Here is a 13,530-nt window from a genome sequence, read left to right on the forward strand (position 1 = left end):
TGCTTTGAGAATGCCTTTGAGGGTGCTTAGCTCTTTCCTTGTCTCTCCTCCTCCATCCCCAGGCGCCCTGGACCCCAGCGTGCTGGCAGTGCAGCTCACCGGAGGGGGCAATGGGTCCTACCTTGGTGGCACCGGCCTGCAGTACTCGCGTCTCAACAACCCCCTCTTCCAGCTGCTGGGTGGCCAGGGAGCCATGGGCCAACTGGGAGGGACCTCTCAAGGCACTTACAGGTGAGTAGGGGCCCTTCTTGCTGCCTTTCGTCTGCAAAGACCTGTCTGTCTCCTAGGGTTTCATTTGCCTGGTAGCCTCCTGATGACTGTGACCAAGGCCCTCTGACACTCGCTTACCTGGACAGTGGGTGGAAACTGGGGCCAAATTGGGCAGGGGTGGGGGGGGGGAATGAAAAAGAACCTGCAACGATTTATTCTTTAAGTGACTGGTGCTCAGTTTTACTGCATATTTAAACTCTGCCAGCACAAAACAGGGTAGGAATAGGGCTGAGGAGCAATGCCCCTACGGATCTTTGTGTGAGGGCCATTTTCTCAGTCTAAATTGTTCCTATTTAGCTGGCCGTTACTAGCTGGCCATTACCCTGCAGAGTCTAAACCAGCCCTTCTTAACTTTTTAACCATTGAGAAACCCCCGAAACATCCTCCAGGCTTCGAGAAACCCCAGAAGTGGCACAGTCATGCAGAATAGGGAAGCAGAGCTGTGGACATGCCCACCCAGGGCCCCTCATTGGCCATTTTGGAAACGGGGAGTGTCACCTGATGAATGTTTAACACATTTAAAATATATATAGAAACTGAATTAACTCCCACTCATTCGGGAAACCCTTCCTTGGCTGTCCAGAAACCCCAGGGTTTCATGAAACCTTGGTTGAGAAAGCCTGGTTTAAATTAAAAGAAATTGTGGAGGGGAATTAGATTTGGGGTAAGATATGCATGGGGTGAAGGCTAGGTACCTTCTCTAGAATCATAGAACCACAGAATCATAGAGTTGGAAGGGGCCATACAGGCCATCTAGTCCAACCCCCTGCTCAACGCAGGATCAGCCCTAAGCATCCTAGAGCATCCAAGAAAAGTGTGTATCCAACCTTTGCTTGAAGACTGCCAGTGAGGGGGAGCTCACCACCTCCTTCGGCAGCCTATTCCACTGCTGAACTACTCTGACTGTGAAATTTTTTTTCCTGATCTCTAGCCTATATCGTTGTACTTGAAGTTTAAACCCATTACTGCGTGTCCTCTCCTCTGCAGCCTGTCTACTGGTGCTGCTTCTCTGTTCAAAGTCAGAGTACTTCCTCCCCCACTTTTAAGTTTGGAAATTAGATGGTGCTTCTCCTGCATGGCATCTGTTTTGGAGCCCACAAACCTCCTCCCCCTACCAATCTCCAGAATTTCCCACCAGTCCTGATGCTAACCAGATGCAAATCTCTCTGCAGCCTGGGGAACTGTGTCACCACACTGGCCGAGATGGAGCGGAAGGTGCGGGAAGCCATGGCTGAGAGGGAACGGCTGTTGCAGGAAAGGGTGAGGAGCAGAGAGAAGGGATCCGAGCCCCCCCCCCCTCAAATCGCAGGTGATGCCTGGGGCAGTGTTCTGTGAGAATCCTCTCTTAAGCACGTAAGAAGAATCATAAGGCCAGCTCAGGTCAATTATGTTTCGCCATTCTCTCACTGAAAAAGACCAGATCTCTGTTCAGGACATCAATAGCAACCCTTCCTTCGAGCACTTCATGAAACGGTCTCAGCGTACGAAAGCAGGCAGTCTGCATTTCCCATTTAATAGCCCCCATCAGTCCAGTCCTCCATGTGTTTATCACATCCCCCCTCCATTCCTTTTAAAAATTATTTCCGGCAGTAGCCATCACAGCTTGGTGTAGTGGTTAGGAGCACGGACTTCTAATCTGGTGAGCCGGGTTTGATTCCCTGCTCCTCCACATGCAGCCAGCTGGGTGACCTTGGGCTCGCCACAGCACTGAAAGCTGTTCTGACCGAGCAGGAATATCAGGGCTCTCTCAGCCTCACTTCCATCACAGGGGGTCTGTAATGGGGAGAGGAAAGGGAAGACAATTGGAAGCTGCTTTGAGACTCCTTCAGGTAGAGAAAAGCGGAATATAAGAACCAATTCTCTTTTTCTTCTTCAGTAATCTCAGGGCTCTCTCAGCCTCACCTCCCTCACAGGGTGTCTGTTGTGGGAAGAGGAAAGGGAAGGCGACTGTAAGCCGCTTTGAGACTCCTTCGGGTAGTGAAAAGTGGCATATAAGAACCAACTCCTCTTCTTCATCTTGTGGCAGTGAGTTCCACAGCTGTGTTCTATGAAAACGCAGTGGGTTTATAGAAAACATAATCCATTTTAATGTGTGGCACTGGGAACTTTGGGGGTGGGGGAAGATACCCCCTCCTTATTCACTCCCTTCAAAGTGATAATGGCCTTATCAAACTCTCTCTCCCCACACCTTGAGTTGCCAACTCTGCGTGGAGAAATACTGTGCCATAAAGTTCACCCCCCCAGAGAAGCCATTTTCTCGAGAGGAACTGATCTCTGGAGGTGTCTAGGCCCCGCCAGGAGGCTGGTAACCCACCTCCCCGTCAGCTACTAAACTGCTCCCAGACTAAAAGACAAAATGTGAAGCTGGGAGATTGGGAGATGGGTCTCTCTCTCTTGACTGCCTTTTTATTAGGAAACTGCTGATACGGAGGGCCCTGATGTGGATGTGGGAGGGGGCCAGCATCTCTCCTGTTATTTCCATGAACTCAAACGTCCTGGACTCCCAGCAGATACTTCTGCTAGTGCAGAAAACCTACAAGCTGTGTGAATGTTTCTCAGGGCTGAGTGGAGGATTGCATCTGAAGAAGGGAGCTCTGAGTCCAAAACTCATGTTGGAATAGTAAATTATTAATACATATTACATGTCTATGTTGCCCTCTCCTAATAGGCTCAGGGCAGTGAACAACAAAGTTGTTAAACAACAAAGTTAAAACCGCCTCCTTTAAAATTAGCCCCGGTCAGGGTTGAGCAAAACTTGGAGGGGTTTTCAGTTTGCGGATAAATTTTCAACATGGGGGGGGGGGGGGGTCCAAGATGTTGTTCTTCTAGCCTCAACCACAGGCCTGGCGGAACAGCTCCGTTTTATAGGCCCTCTGGAATTGTTTGAGGTCCCAGAGGGCTTTAATGTTTTCCAGTAGCATGTTCCACCAGCCTGGGGCCAGAGCTGAAAAGGCCCAGGTCCTGGTCGAAGCCAGCTTGAAGATTGTTAGTCCTTTCACTCCAACAGCCTGTCTAAATCTGAACATACATATCAGCCATTTACCAACAGTCACCACTAGGAGGAGCTGTCCAGTGTTTTCAGGGTGCTGTGGGTGGGACTGAATTGTAGCAGAAACACAGGCCCTCCCTCCGGCCCCCTACATTCTCTGAGCTTTGCTGGCACTAGCAGCAGTACTGAGGGTGGAAGGTGCTGCATGTGCTTGTTGGGGCAGGACAAGAGCTCTGCTTCCGACGTGCAGCGCCACCTAGAGGCTTTTAGCTGCAAAAACCTTACTGAGGCAAGCTTGCTCATGCGCAGTCCCCCCTGTCTTCCTGCAGAGGAAATACTCGGTGAACAACAGTTACCGGTGAACAACCCCGGTTTATTTCACTGTGCGTTTGACATTTCTGAAATAGCTTAGGATGCTAATTTTATTATTATTGTGGTATATCCAGTGCAGTCAGGTTTATTCCAGAAGAAAGATTTTTTTTCCCCTCTTGTCACTGGGAGATGATGTGTGTGGAGGATCAGTCTAGGTTGTTGGAGATCCAGGTTCGAATCCTTACTCTGCCAATGGAAGTTCACTAAGTGACCTTGAGCCAGTCACTCCCTCAGCCTCACCTGACTCATGAGGTTAGAAGAAGAAGAGTTGGTTCTTATATGCCACTTTTCTCTACCCGAAGGAGTCTCAAAGCGGTTTACAGTCGCCTTCCCATTCCTCTCCCCACAACAGACACCGTGTGAGGGAGGTGAGGCTGAGAGAACCCTGATATTGCTGAAGAAGAAAAAGAGAATTGGTTCTTATATGCCGCTTTTCTCTACCTGAAGGAGTCTCAAAGTGTCTTGCAATTGCCTTCCCTTTCCTCTCCCCACAACAGACACCCTGTGAGGTGGGTGAGGCTGAGAGAGCCCTGATATTACTGCTCGGTCAGAACAGCTTTATCAGTGCTATGGTGAGCCCAAAGTCACCAAGCTGGCTGCATGTGGAGGAGTGGGGAATCAAACCCGGCTCACCAGATTAGAATTCGGCACTCCTAACCACTACACCAAGTTGGTATGAAGATAAAATGGAGCAAGGGAGAATGTCATTACTTTTGCTGCCCCCTGTTGGAGAGAAGCGGAGTACAAATTGTTGGAATCTGCAAGTTCTGTAGTGTGCATGATTTAACGGTACACGAAGAATATCCTACAGGGGGCATTAGAGGAGATGCGTGCTAGTATATTTAGATTAGAAACTTCCTAATGTTTTTCAAATAATCTCCTCCTATATCCTGATAGGTTCAATCGGAGACTTCCTGCTCCTTTGAGTACACTTCCTCCCTGATTGCCTCCAGAACACCAGTCAGTTAAACTGTTAATTCTTTCTCTCTTCTCCCTCTTTACAAAGGTATTAATTTTATCAATAAATATATTTGTTTTTAAGAGAATTATGCTCCACTTTTCACTACCCAGAGGAATCTCCATGTGGTTTACAATCGCCTTCCCTTCCTCTCCTCACAACAGACACCCTGTGAGGTAGGTGAGGCTGAGAGAGCCCTGATATTACTGAAGAAGAAGAAGAAGAATTGGTTCTTATATGCCGCTTTTTTCTACCCGAAGGAATCTCAAAGCGTCTTACATTCGCCTTCCCTTCCTCTCCCCACAACAAACACCCTGCGTGGTAGGTGAGGCTGAGTGAGCCCTGACAGGACTGCTCGGTCAGAATAACACTATCAGGGCTGTAACTAGCCCAAGCAACCGCTGCCGTGCACCTCCTTTGCGTATTTACACCCTGCCTACATAAATATCTTAAAATCAATTTAAAATGTCATGAAGTGCACCTTTCAATTTAAAAGGCTAAGATTTCCTCCTTGCTGTCAAAAGACAGTAACTGAGCCCAGGATTTCCATGCACAAGTCTCTTTCCTATCGACTCCCAAATTCCATCATATAATATCCAGGAATCTCTCACTCACTTGCACCCCCCCCCCACCCCCTGCTTCTTTCGCATTAGAGACAGACACCATTTCAGGAATAGAACCCAGGCATCCTTCCGCCTCTCCTGACCTCGAGTAACCCTTTTCATCTGCCTTCCCCATGGGTTCCAGAACAAGGAAGTTGAAAGTTTCACTCGGTCAGCTTGCTGTCTGAGCGTTCATGTGAACGATTGGGTGGCAGGGCTCTAAGCCATGCCAGGAAACTGGCGAGGGGGGGGGTTGTCCCTCCCCCCCTCCCACAATGCCTGCAGCCCTGCCTTGCCCCTGCAGACTTGGCTTATGGCTGTTTCCCCCCAGGAAGCCAAGAGAGCCGCGGAGGAGGCCAAGCGCATGGAGTTGCCCCCGTCGACCAAGGTAAGTTGGCTTGTCTTTGGGATAGAATTAGCCTGGGCGGGGGCTTTTCATTCATCCTTTTGAGCCAGGTAGCCTGGGCGGGGTTCGCGGTGCCAGAACCTGTTTGTGCGCAGGTGGGCAGCAGAAGCAGCTAAGGTTAATCTCTGCGGACTGTTTAGTAAGACAGGAATCAGCCTGAGTGTTCCCCAGATTGCTAGTGGTTCTGGAAAGGCCTGTTGGGTGGGCATTCAGTCCTCAGAGACAGCCAAGGTTTTCAGGGTTTGAGATTTCAAGAGTCAAAACTCCCTTTGTCCCTTGAGAGCCAGTGGTGGGTAGTGGTTTAGCATGATGGGCTCTAACCTGGAGAACCGGGTTTGATTATCCGCTCCTCCTCCACATGCAGCCAGCTCGGGGACCTTGGGCCAGTCCCAGCTCTCCCAGAGCTTTCTCCGCCCCACCTACCTCACTGGATGTCGTTGGGGGGGAGAGGAAAGGAAAGATGTTTGTAAGTCACTTTAGGACTCCTGTGGGTAGTCAAAAGGGAGTATAAAACCCCAGCTCTTCTTTTTCATAAGATGCAAAGAGGACTTACCTGGAAGATCTTGTTGGTCTTTTAGGTGCTACTGGATTTAAATCTAGCTCTTCTGCCGACCAATTAAGCTTTGAAATGATCTTGGATGGGCATGTATCTTTGCTCTAGTCTGAAACCAGCAAATGTCTTGGGTGTCCTTGTATGAGAAAATAAAGCCCCTCATACAATAGGCTATGCTGTCCTCTACCTCTCTTGAATTTAAGTATGTCCCTCTCCTGCAGACTCCCGATCCTGTGGAGATCTGGGAGGCCAAACCGGCTGTGTTTGACCTGCGTAAACACCTGGAGGCGTCGGGGCACAGCGTGGATACCTGCCCGCAGGTGCGGGTAAGCAACAAGGCCTGCAAAGGTTACCTTGTCAAGATGGGTGGAAGAATCAAGACCTGGAAAAAGCGCTGGTTCACCTTTGACCGGCAGAAGCGTGTCCTGGCGTACTATGCAGGTGAGAGAAAGTACATCCTCTGTCCAGCGTGTGCTGAATGATGCAAGGTGCCTGAGATCAAACAGCAACTCGAGGGGGCAGTTCGGATCAAATAAATGGGAAAACGTAAAAAAATTACACCTTCCTTGTAGCCCCACCCACCGAGCTTTTGATGTCAAACAAGAAACACAATCCACATCTTTTTTCCCCCCTGGATTTTCCATAGGCCTGATTTTTGGATGCATTTGGTCTTGCCCATCTTCCAACCTTGCTGGTGACAGATGCTTTAGTAACACTCAGACTTGACTACTGGGACACAGTCTGAGTGGGGCTGCCCTTGAAGCTTGTGCAAAATGCCCCAGAAACCATTTTTTTACTGGGGTATGCTACTGTGAAAGTATTAAGCCAATGTGATGCTACCCATAATGACTTCCAGGTGGTTTCCAGGTCTTTGGATTTAGACTGTGGTGGATGCGGATAATGAATTCTCTTATTTACCTGCATAACGATTTTCAGTTATTTTCTAAACATGTATTGTGAACCGCCTGGGAAATTCAATATAGTTGGGAAGAATTCTAGAAATATGCTAAGTGTATCAAATCATCAGGATATCTGTGATTCCCCAGTGAGAATTTGAAACTGGCTGTTTACACACTAGAGCAGGGCTAGTCAAACTGCGGCCCTCCAGATGTCTGTGGACTACAATTCCCAGGAGCCCCTGCCAGCGAATGCTGGCAGGGGCTCCTGGGAATTGTAGTCCACGGACATCTGGAGGGCCGCAGTTTGACTACCCCTGCACTAGAGAGCCTGTATGGTGGATAGAGGACCCCGGGCAACCCAGGTTCGAATCCCTACTTCTCCCATGGAAGCTCAGTGAGTGACCTTGGGCCTGTCACAAACATTCAGCTTGGCCTGCCTCACAGGGGTGTTGTGGGGAAATGGTGAAGGGGAAGACAATTTCCAAGCCAATTTGAGTCCAGACTGCAAGCCCAAAAGTGGGATATAAATAAAATAAAAAGCATATGCTAATAATGGTATTATTGTTGATTTTTATGTAACTATTACTTTGTTGTTATCTGCCCTGAGCCTGAAGGGGTGGCCGATAAATCGAAACAACAAACAAACACACATAACACCCTGTTTCTTGTACCTCTCTGATCTTGTGTCTCCATGATCAAGGCCGTCAAATTCCTTAATTCCTATTCCAGATCTTTGCAGATCTATTTCCGTTACCCGTTCAGTTTGTGCAATTTCACCTCTCACACAGTCAAGCTTATCTGTGCTCTCCATGCACCTAAAAATGTGTGTGTGTTTATTTCCTTTCAGATTCATTCATTCATTCATTCATTCATTCATTCATTCATTCATTCATTCATTCATTCATTCATTCATTCATTCATTCATTCATTCATTCATTCATATTTATATATCACCCTCCCCGAAGGCTCAGGGCAGTACTCAGATGAAAACTCAGATGAAAAATCTCTTTTTCTCCCCATGTTTTTTAGAATTTCTCTGCGAACACCATCTAAGCATAGCCTCTCTTTGCATGTTCTTAGGCACATTGAGTCTCGGGGTGGTATGCGTGTCTTTGGGAACGGAGCTGCACACCCAAGAAGCATGCCTTTCCCCCTCTTTCCCTGCATTCCATCCCACCACCCTTTCAACTTCCTTCGACTTCCCTCATGAATGCGAATCCCTGTCTCTTTCTCATTCCAGACAAAGAAGAGACCAAGCTCAAAGGTGTGATTTACTTCCAAGCGATTGAAGAAGTCTATTATGACCATCTCCGCAGTGCCTTCAAGGTATCAAGGGAATGTTTCCTTTCTCCCCTGTGGCTCTCCTCTCGATATCATGGATGCTTTGGGCTGATCTTGCATGGAGCAGGGGGTTGGACTAGATGGCCTGTATGGCCCCTTCGAACTCTATGATTCTATGAAAACCCCATTGTGGGGCTGGATTTGCAGGGCTCAGTGCAGGGCCAAATGGATTGGGAATTCCATTGCACTTTCAATCTACTTGGCAACTGGATTTGACTGTGACCGTTTCCACGTTAGGAGACATTCCTTGTTTTAATCACACTTTGGATTTCCTTTGGATGCTGTGAGTTGATTCTAGCCTTTCCACATTTGGCTTCCCTCCCTTTATTTCCCAGTCTGAAATTTGTGATGCGCTTTCTGCACTGAGTCCAACTGAGGCAGCCTCCCGTCATGCTTTGCTCCCTTCCCCTTTTCAAAAAATGAGCTTTTTGCAAAATGGTGCCTGCTTACACCTTAGTTTTGATTGTGCCCCTTAATCCCACCATTCTGCGCCCTTGATCGCTTCCCTGCTTCCCCCAAAGTGTCCCAAATGTAATTTTAAACGGTTATAATGTTATAACATTACTACACTGCTGTGTAATACTGCAAAACTGCTTTTTTTAGAAACAGTGTTATAACACAATAACCCTTTAAAAATAAAAAAGCATATTTTTTGGAATGGAGGGAGGGAGGGGAAGGGAGGATGGCGACTAGGAAAGGGTTCCCAAACAACACAAAATGGTGGATGTGGAGAAAATCTCGATTGCATGCATTTGTGTGTTGGGCAGCTCTGAATTGGAGTTCATCAGACCTTGGTTTAAAAAATGAATGCCAGTTTTTTTTGGAGATTCCTTTGCTGCAGGGCAAGTGAGGGGGCAATTTTGTTCTGTGGCCAAAGAGGTGAATTTCAGTGCGGAAATGGACGAAAACTCGGCCCTTTAAAAATGCAAATCCAAACGATAACCCTACTATGGAAATAGTCTGTGAGAAATGTCAAAATCCACTTGCAAACTGTCGGTGGAGTGGCTTGAAGCTGCATTCATTCATTCATTCATTCATTCATTCATTCATTCATTCATTCATTCATTCAGATTTTTATACTGCCCTTCCCTACGGTTCTGAGCAGTTTACATAAAACATTTAGAATATTTACATAGGATAATATCAATATAACAATAACAATATAACATATCAATATAAACAAATAACAATAACAAATAGCATGATCTAACATGTGTGAAAGCACCCACTGTCTTTCTACCTGTGAATGCAAAACAGGAAACTCAACTTAAAATCTTGTGTTCCGTTGGGTTGAATTAGTACAGAACAGATTTTGTACGAGGACAGACTCTTTCAGCCTTTTGATTATGAAGGAGTCCCCTCCCCACCCACCTCCTTGGAGGTTCAGATCAATCTGGTTTTATTATTTAAAAAAAAGAACAATGTAATTTTGTTACAATGCAATTCCAGTATAATGAAATCCAGTATAAATAAATCTAATATAATGTAATCCAAAAGCAAAGATGCCTGATGCCCGCCCGCACTGCTGCTCCGGGTCAGGAAGGCTGTGCTGTGCTGCAGGGCAAAATTGCCATGTCTCACATTTTAAAAATGCTCCAGGCCTCCCCACAGCGCAGCAGTCTCTCTGACCCAGAGCAGTGCTGTGGGCTGGCATCGAGCCCTTTTGCCTTTCCCCCCTCCCTCACCAACTTCCAGGTTGCAAAGTACCATGCAAAATACTGAACCATTATTCTTCCACTCAAGTATGCTCCCATCCATACCCTTTGACCTTCCCTGAGCCAGACAGCAAAGGCTGCCCTGTTGCTGAGGCTATTGCATTTTTGTGCCATTGCTCCCATTCTGCTCTGCCCAGGTGAGTCTTGCTGCTGGGTAAGGGTGAGCACAAACCAACCCACAAAGCAAAATTCGTCATGAATTCTGCCCTGTCTGCAGTTTGTGAACCGAAGTTTGCGATGGGTCGATCACCATGAACTTCTACAACTTTTAGAACAGTGGTGGTTTGTGGATAAAGCAGAAAACAGATGTTTAAAGGGACTGCAAGTCCCTTTAAAACATTGCTTTTTGTTCCTTAAGAAAGCCAAAAAAAAGTTTGCTCCTTGCCACTCAGCTGCTCTGCACTTTCTTGTGCAGTCCATTTAAAGATTAAAGCAGCTTTTTATGCTTTCTTGTTTACTCTCTTTAAACTTAAGCACATGATAGTACAAAAAGCAGCTGAGCAGTGAGGAGCAGCCTGCTCCCACCTGCACAGCAGGTTTTTTTGCGCTTTTTACAAAACCTGTATAAAGGAACTACAAATCCTTTCAATAGGGTTTGCAGGGCCACAAACCAGTTTAGTTCAAGAATGAACCTCTCGGTTCAGTTTGTGGTTTGGCCTTGAACCACGAACTCATACAAACCAAATGCCTCTGGTTCATGCCCATCCCTATGGGACCCAAGGCAGTTTTTTCTCATTTGACTGCCACACCACAAATACCCAATTCAAATGTCATCTAGTTCTTAGCAGAGAAGCAAAATACACTTCTTACAGTGACCTGACAATTTTAACTGCTCTCTCACTGCGACAGATAGGAAATTTGCCACTGATAATATAATATTTCCTTTTTAACACCCCCTCCAAATATGAAACTACACATTTGGATCATTTACCAGAAAGTTTAAAAATCTAAGGTGCCAACAAATTAAACTGAGGTCTGGAATAAAGACTGCCAGATGATGTATGTGTGAAATAACTTTTTTTTTTGTCATTTCAACCTTTGCTTCCTTTCACCAGAGCCCCAATCCCAAGCTGACTTTCTGCGTCAAGACCTATGACCGTCTCTTCTGTATGGTGGCGCCCAGCCCCGAGGCCATGCGCATCTGGATAGACGCGATCGTTACTGCAGCAGAGGAGAATGCTCGCTACTAATGGGCGTGATCTGCCCAGGACTTGACTTTGCACATTTGACCTCTGCACTTTGACCTCCAATCCCAAGGTGCTTCCTTACGTGATGTAGAACTCCACCCCAAAGAGGGGGTTTGACAGCACAGTAGCCAACGGGAGAGGCTGTGTGTTTTTGATTGGAAGCATGTAGTTCATCCAATCATTGGATCAAAAGGACGGTGTCTGTGTACCCAACGGGCCCCATCATAGAATTGCTGGAGCCTGCCTGAAGATCCTAATTTAAAAAGCAAGATCGGAGCAATTAGGAAAGGACTGCATCTCAGTCGATGGACTTTGTGGATGCGAACTGCTGTCAGTTTTATGAAATCAAATTTGCGCTGAATTCGAATCAACATCTCTGGGGCCTGCCCTGGTTGGATATCATCTGCTGAAGAAGCAAGAGACTTTGGAGAGAAGAGATTTTGTATGAATTTTAACGAGTGAGTGGGCCAGAACTTCCGCGGAGCGGGAAAGATTCGACTGCCCTGTCCGCCTTCACCGCCAAGTAGAAGATGAGACTTACTCTGCACGAGGTCAGATTGGGCCTTGGCTCTGACCGCTCACAGCAGCTCTGATTCCCATGTCCCTCGCACTTAGACTTCCGCAAGCATTTGAGGCTTTCGTCCCACAATACTTTGCCATGGTGCCTTGACATGAGTTTGTCTGGAATATGGAACATGTTCCTACGTGCAGGGAACCGTCTTGCGGGAACTGCCGTACCTCGTAAGCAGGATGACAAGATAGTGTACAGTTCTTGTATTTATTGTATGCTTTGGGTCTCTTTTGAATAGCTGGGACACTGTTTCAAGGGAACTGTGTAAAAACTGTAGACTATTTATTACATAAACCTGTCAAATGGAAACAGATCTGAGACTCTTTAGATTTACTTGCAAAGGGCACCTCTCTCTTTGTCCTCTGTTAAAATATTGCACTATACACGCCTCTCAAGCACGCCTAGGAGAGCAGATCAGAGCTTTAAGGGCAGCCCTGTCCAGATCCAGGGGTGGGGCAGCTGGTCTCTACCAGTCCAGATCTCTCTGTGCTTTCCCCCAAATCGCACTGGCTTGTCTGTTTCCTTGCCCACAATCCAACTTCACAGGACTTTGGACTGATTTTAAAAATATTCTTTTGGAATTTTCACCAAGAGCACAACTGGGGTAGAGGGGGAATCTGGAGCAGGGAAAAGAGGATTAAGGACCAGTGGGATCTCCCCGTCCGAGGTCCTGAATGGAGAAGAAGAAGAAGAGCTGGTTCTTATATGCCACTCTTCTCTACCTGAAGGAGTCTCAAAGCGGCTTCCATTCGCCTTCCCTTTCCTCTCCCCACAACAGACACCCTGTGAGGGAGGTGAGACTGAGAGAGCTCTGATATTACTGAAGAAGAAGATTTGGTTCTTATATGCCGCTCTTCTCTACCCGAAGGAGTCTCAAAGCGGCTTCCATTCGCCTTCCCTTTCCTCTCCCCACAACAGACACCCTGTGAGGGAGGTGAAACTGAGAGAGCCCTGATATCACTACTCAGTCAGAACAGCTTTATCTGTACTATGGTGAGCCCTAGGTCACCCAGATGGCTGCATGTGGGGGAGTGCGGAATCAAACCCAGCTCACCAGATTAGAAGTCCGCACTCCTAATCACCACACCAAACCTGCCGCCTCCAGCCAGCCAGAAACCTTGTTTCCTCTTTGAATGGACATAGGGTAGCCTGGCCTGTCTTCAATGCATCACAGGACACTAAGATTTCCCCAAAGCTCTATAGTTTCAGGTGAATTCTAGAGCATCCTGCAATGCAATGATGTTATTTCTGGTTATGCAACTGGAAATGAGGTTCCGGGATGCTCAACTGGTCCCCTGATTCCCTCTTCACAGTAAAGATAAGACTAAGGTCTAAGGCAGGTAGTTGCATGTAACGAATGCTACAGGGTTACAGGGCTCTAGGAAGAGCCTGGAGATCTCCTGCAATTACAACAGGTCTTTGAATAACAGAACCCTGAAAAATGCTCCTTTTGAATCACTTCCCAAGCCCTACCTTTCTCAAGCTCCACCCCCAAACATCCTGCAATTTCCCAACCTGAGGTTAGCAATGAATGATGTCACACATACCTTCCAAGTGGGCCACGAAGGGGCTGTTGGAATATGAAAGGTCTGTAGGGTACATGATTCAACAGCATATCTGAAGAATGTCCTGCAGGGGGCATCAGAGTAGATGGGTATTTAGCATAG

At 47.1% G+C, this 13,530-nt stretch overlaps 1 protein-coding gene across 1 annotated transcript in view; it reads left to right on the forward strand.

Annotated features, from left to right (window-relative positions):
* Positions 1 to 12,172, forward strand: part of LOC143837218 (pleckstrin homology-like domain family B member 3) — a 54,095-nt gene extending 41,923 nt beyond the window's left edge. Inside the window, 6 exon segments of the mRNA XM_077336811.1 lie at positions 63 to 231; positions 1,443 to 1,530; positions 5,523 to 5,579; positions 6,372 to 6,591; positions 8,290 to 8,375; positions 11,161 to 12,172. Of these exon segments, the coding sequence (XP_077192926.1) occupies positions 63 to 231; positions 1,443 to 1,530; positions 5,523 to 5,579; positions 6,372 to 6,591; positions 8,290 to 8,375; positions 11,161 to 11,295 (755 nt within the window). The 3' untranslated portion in view covers positions 11,296 to 12,172.
* Positions 12,173 to 13,530: the final 1,358 nt, after the last annotated feature.

The sequence above is a fragment of the Paroedura picta genome, chromosome 5, assembly GCF_049243985.1.
Source record: "Paroedura picta isolate Pp20150507F chromosome 5, Ppicta_v3.0, whole genome shotgun sequence".
NCBI lineage: Eukaryota > Metazoa > Chordata > Lepidosauria > Squamata > Gekkonidae > Paroedura > Paroedura picta.